The sequence below is a fragment of the Dryobates pubescens genome, chromosome 16, assembly GCF_014839835.1.
Source record: "Dryobates pubescens isolate bDryPub1 chromosome 16, bDryPub1.pri, whole genome shotgun sequence".
Lineage (NCBI taxonomy): Eukaryota > Metazoa > Chordata > Aves > Piciformes > Picidae > Dryobates > Dryobates pubescens.
Window position 1 is genome coordinate 16,482,176 of NC_071627.1, and position 6,000 is coordinate 16,488,175.

General features: G+C 47.9%; 1 protein-coding gene across 1 annotated transcript in view; it reads left to right on the forward strand.

Moving 5' to 3' along the window:
* The window catches only part of UBTD2 (ubiquitin domain containing 2), a 65,422-nt gene extending 59,762 nt beyond the window's left edge, over window positions 1–5,660 (forward strand). The window contains exon 3 of the mRNA XM_054168423.1: window positions 4,833–5,660. Coding sequence (XP_054024398.1) covers window positions 4,833–5,230 — 398 coding nt within the window. The 3' untranslated portion in view covers window positions 5,231–5,660. The remainder of the gene's footprint in view (window positions 1–4,832) is intronic.
* Window positions 5,661–6,000: the final 340 nt, after the last annotated feature.

Below are 6,000 nucleotides of genomic sequence, written 5' to 3' on the forward strand. Positions count from 1 at the left end.
CTGCAGCACAGGGCTGTGGCTGCACTGCGAGACCTCTGCTTGCATTGCATTTTCCTTCTCTGCTTTAAGGGAGGCTGCATCTTTTCTGTGCTCTAACTGGCTGGTGAGGACCCTGGTTGCCTAGGTAACAAGGAAACCTAAAAAAAAAAAAATCAAATACCATTTTTGTTGCTTTTTCCTCTGTATTCTCTCATAAAAGCTTGACATTCTCTTAGTGCTCTTTCCTACTGAATAACTTGTGTGGTCCAAGCCGAGAGGTCTTGCAGGAAGGATCAGAAACACGGTTTTCAATTATATCAGCAAAATTACAAAGGGTTTTGTAGTTTGGCTGTTTGATTTCCTGTGTGCTTGGCACTGTGTAAGGGACGCTGCAGCGAATGCCTCGGTGAAGAGCTGCCATCTGGCTGGTGAGATTGGCCTTGCCGTGGTGGCTGTGGGTAATTTAACCACCTTCTCTCTTCCTCTCCAACAAATTGGGTTTGCCTGCATCACTTAAAATAGCTCCACATTCACCATGCCTCCTGTTTAACACACTCAGCCATAGCTTTGCTTTGGAACTCCAGCCAGCGTGACACCCCTGAACACTCTGCCGTTGAGTTCGTTGACATTTACATCTTGAAGGCTGTAGCAGAGTCTGACCCTCTGCAAAGATCCCTTAACTGAAAGCCTTATAAAGACCATCAGGAATTATCTGGCTGCATGTACCTAGCTCCATGTCTCTTTGAAGGTGAGCACCAACACCTCCTCATCTCCTTAGAGGTCTGGCTCGGCTTTCAGCAGATGTGGTGTGCTAGTAAGGAGGTGCTGCCATTGTGAAGTATCTTTGGCTCACAGTGGTTATCTTCAACATAGCCAGTCTTGAAAGGCAGTAAGACTTGAGAATAGTATAGAGCAGTATGAGTGGAAGAATGGGATTACTGGTGAGATTTATGGTAGCCTGTTGTTGCATTAACAATTTGTTATGAAGCTTTTCTTAGACAGGGATGGGACTGTGCAGTTTTTACTGGCAAGAGGTTTCCTCTACTGTGTCTTTTTTCTTTCTTTTAGTTTTTTTGCTTGTGAAAAGGCAGACCTCCAACTTAGCTGCTGTTTCAGGGGATTTTTTTTTTCATATTGCTTATCTGATTATGATTAAGCAATCCAGTGTTTATAGCATATGCTTTGACCTTGATGTTGGTTCAGCTGTGCAAGGATATAAATGATGAAGAAATTCCTTTTGCAAGCTTATCCCATGATAGTTAAAGTTAACTCTTTGTGATGCTGTTCTAAAGTGGGATCCATGTAAAAAGCTTCAGGCCCCAAGTTCTTGTCTGGCTCAAAATTAGCTGGTTTGCCTACACCTTGATAATGTGGATTTGAGTCTGTAGCCTGGTGTTTTATTACATATCAGTTTAAAGACATAACTTGGATATTTTTTCCCCAGGAAATGTAGTTGTTCTTTTAGTGTTTGTTTCACCCTCCCAAGTTCCCCCTCATGAAAAAAAAACTTCAAACTTAACTTTCAAGCATTGTCTGTGTCTCTCTCTGGGCCCCTCAATTTAAGAAGGACATGGAGATACTTGAATAGAGAAGGGCAATGAGGCTGGGGAGAGGCCTTGAGCACAAGCCCTATGAGGAGAGACTGAGGGAGCTGGGATTGTTTAGCCTTGTGAAGAGGAGACTCAGGGGAGACCTTATTGCTGTCTACAACTACCTGAAGGGAGGTTGTAGCCAGGAGGGAGTTGGTCTCTTCTCCCAGGCAACCAACACCAGAACAAGAGGACACAGTCTCAAGCTGTGCCAGGGGAGGTTTAGGCTGGAGGTGAGGAGAAAGTTCTTCACAGAAAGAGTTGTTAGCCATTGGAATGTGCTGCCCAGGGAGGTGGTGGAGTCACCATCCCTGGAGGTGTTCAAGAGGGGATTGGATGTGGCCATGGTCTAGTAGTCATGAGGTGTTGGGTGACAGGTTGGACTTGATGATCTTTGAGGTCTTTTCCAACCTTGTTGATTCTATGATCCTATTTTTTTTAAGATACATGGTTGTTAAAGCTGCTGTGGCTATATCTAAAGGCTGTTGAAGTTTGGACTTGGGGTTGGTGGGGGTTTTTTTAGCATCAAACAATCTGCTTGTTTCTGTGAACTGCGATCCTGTGACATGTATGAAATAGATCAGGCGTAGAGAAGGAAATGAATGTTGCCAAACAAAAGTGAAGCATGGGGACTTTGGGCTTTAGCCTGTAAGCCACAAAGTACCATGAAAGGTGTGGGTTCAATGCAGTTTTGATACAAGCTGCTTTGCTCTGAGATTCCTAAGTGACACAGGCCTGCAATGAGTGGTATCACTTTTTCTGGGTTTGCTGCTTTGGTTTTGTTTTCACAGTGCACCTCAGGGCACAGCTGCCTTGGTGTGCTACCTGTACACACAGAAAAGCCTCCAAAAGCAGCTGCACCTAAAACATGGAATCATAGAATTGTTAAGATTGGAAGGGACCTCAAGGATCATCCAGTTCCAACCCCCCTGCCATGGGCAGGGACAGCTCACACTAGATCAGGTTGCTCAGAGCCACATCCAGCCTGGAACATCGGTCTTGCAGCCAAAGACTTTGTCCATGTGTTTTAGACAACACAAAATAACCTTTAAAAGAGCAGGGCTTCTGTCTGAAAGAAAGGTTTCCAGAGAAGATGCTGCTGTCACAGTGTGCTGAGTGACACAGTGTGTCCCCAGCTTACAGTTTCATATTGGGATAATTTTGCTGATCAAACAGCAAAGTCAAAGGCAGCTCACTGTCAGCATGACAAAACTTCCAACTGAGAAACCACCCTTAGTTTCCAGCAAGGAGCAGCTGGGTGTTGTGTGTTGGGAGCTGTTAAAATACTCTGTAGCTCAAGGACTTCCTCCTCTTCAGACACTCCTGGCTGCAGAAGGATGGGTCATCTCGCAAGGGAATGTGCCCCCTCTAGGGGCAAGGCTGTGGAAACCCGTGAGGGCACGTAGATTGAAAATGAGGGAAGTGTTTGTTTGGAGCGTTGCCTCTTGGGGTTTCTGTAAGCACAGTGAGAAGAGATTTCTGCTGTGATTCAGGATGCAGCCTCCTGAGCACCTCTGGCTTGCTACAAGAGCTGAGGCGTGCTGTGTGCTGCAGGGCTCTGCTTTCAGCCTGCTCTAACTCTGAACAGACATTTTTTAAGATGTGCTGCTGGTTTTCTCAGGTGGTTCTTTGAAATATCTTCATGAAGTGTCTCTCACAGTGTGGAAAAGTCAACTTGTCTTTGTTCTTTCAGTCAGCATTACAAGTCTTGAGCCATTCTGAGCACGTTGTACCATGCTGGTAGGAAGGAGTGCTGGGTGCAGGGCAGCACACCACTGCCCCATCATCCTTAACACAAACACCCAGGTTATCCCAAGGAACCTCTCAGGAGTCTGGGCAAATAAAAAATCACTCCTGAAACTTAAGGTCTTTGAACATGAGAGTTGCAGATGCTGTGCAAATATAAGAAGCATGTGCTGAGTGTCACTGCTGTGGTGGTGACACCGTGCTCTGGCCGGAGCCACAGAGTTGTCTGGCTTGGGCGCTCATGTTTGTTTGTTCTGGCAGTGCTCACTGAGACCTGAGTCCTATATGAAACCATTTCAGCAGCCTTTGAATGTTTGAGAAGTTACAAAGTCTTTCTTTCACAGTGACCTTTGGTCTCTGCCATTTCACAGGTTGAGGATTGTGTCGTTCGTCCAAGTAGTATTTTCTTCTTGCACGTGTGCCCGGAACTGAGGATGTGCTGCTGGAGAAATAGTCCCCTTGTAAATGGCACGTGGGGAGAGCAGCATTCTGCCTTGCCTCTTCCTGTGGGCTGCTCTTGAAGTTTATCCTGGTTTCTCTGGGGGGAGGGATGTGTTTGGCTTTTAGGAGGTGCTTTTCACTCACCCACAAGTTTTGATACGAAACCAAGATGAAAACTTGAGATTTTTGTGTCCATTTCGAAAGCCTGAATTCAGACCTCGTCATTTGGACGGTTCTGCACATTGGCAACAGCAACCCCATGCAGTGCTACAGGCTGGGGTTAGAGTGGCTGGAGAGCAGCCAGGCAGAGAGGGGCCTGGGGGTACTGGTTGATGGTAGGCTGAACATGAGCCTGCAGTGTGCCCAGGTGGCCAAGAGGGCCAATGGCATCCTGGCCTGTATCAGGAACAGTGTGGCCAGCAGGAGCAGGGAGGTCATTCTGCCCCTGTGCTCAGCACTGGTTAGGCCACACCTTGAGTCCTGTGTCCAGTTCTGGGCCCCTCAGTTTAGGAAGGAGGTTGACTTGCTGGAATGTGTCCAGAGAAGGGCAACAAAGTTGGTGAGGGGTTTGGAGCACAAGCCCTGTGAGGAGAGGCTGGGGGAGCTGGGGTTGCTTAGCCTGGAGAGGAGGAGACTCAGGGGTGAGCTTATTTCTCTCTACAACTACCTTAAGGGAGGTTGTAGACAGGTGGATGTTGGTCTCTTCTCCCAGGCAGCCAGCACCAGAACAAGAGGACACAGTCTTAGGCTGTGCCAGGGAAGGTTTAGGCTGGAGGTTAGGAAGAAGTTCTACAGAGTGAGAGTGATTGCCCATTGAATGGGCTGCCTGGGGAGGTGGTGGAGTCACCATCATTGGAGGTGTTCAGGAGGAGACTTGATGGGGTGCTTGGTGCCATGGGTTAGTTGATTAGGTGGTGTTGGATTAGATGATAGGTTGGACGTGATGATCTCGAAGGTCTCTTCCAACCTGGTTTATTCTATTCTGTCTGTAGGGTAAATGCTTCTGAGTGTGACCACTTCAATGCTGAGTGTCAAAAGCTTTCATACTCATTGATTTTCCTCTCTTCTCTCCTAAAGGTGCTCTTACGGAGTGTTACGATGAACTGGGCAACCGCTACCAGCTTCCAGTCTACTGCCTTGCCCCACCTATCAACATGATAGAGGAGAAGGGCGACCTGGAGACTCTGGATATTCCTGATCCCCCCCCCAATTCAGGGCACGAATGCCAGCTTCGCTTGCGCCTGTCCACAGGCAAAGACCTCAAACTCATGGTCCGCAGCATGGACACAGTCTACCACATGAAGAGGAGGCTGCACGCGGTGGAGGGAGTGGAGCCAGGCAGCCAGCGCTGGTTCTTCTCGGGCAGGCCCCTGGCAGACAAAATGAAACTGGAAGAGCTGAAAATCCCAAAGGACTACGTGGTGCAAGTCATCGTGAGCCAGCCCTTAGCCAATCCCACCCCAGTGGAAAACTGATTTCTGCTTGCTCATTGATTCTTTCCTCCGTCTCTGTCGTGGGGTTTGTTTTCACTGCCCTCTCTTCTTTTGGTTTGTCCTGCTAATGGATTGGCTCCAAGAAATGACCAGCAAAAATTCCATCTGTGATGGAGATCTGCAAAAACAAAACATAAAAATGTAAACTGGCCTTCAGGGTTTGCCTGATCTTGTATTTAACACAACTGCAAGCAGCACAGGGCAAGGGCAAAGGAAGGAGTGGGAAGAGACAAGAGAGAGGAGGTACAAAGAGGGAGGGAAGTGTGGTTCACTCAAACAATACAAACACATCGAGATTCTTACAGCTGTAGGTGGTGTCCTGCTCCACGGAGCCAGAGCAACAGAGAGCACTTTTGTTTAAAAAGAAAAACAGCAAAGAGAACCTAATCAATGTCTAAAAGTCATGTCAGCACCACAGACGGTGGATGCAGGAATCTCAGCTGCTGTGGGTGGGTCCTGCGCTGCCTGCTTGCAGGGATCCTCTCTGGTTTGACCCAACTTGAGTGCTTTGCTCAGGCACTGCTGGGGTGCAGCCAGCCCCAGGCAGCTAAGCTGGGCTGGGGGCTTGGTCTCTGTCCCACGTGGATGGCTCCTGGTGATGCTCAGACCAAGCAATTGTACATTCCAAGATGGCAATGCAGTCCTGTGCCATTGCTGGCTCCCAAGCTGGGCATGCAGCCCGCTGGAGCCTTAGGCAATAACTTAGTCAATGTATACTCTCATGTACTGTACTGTAAATTTACTTACTGCAA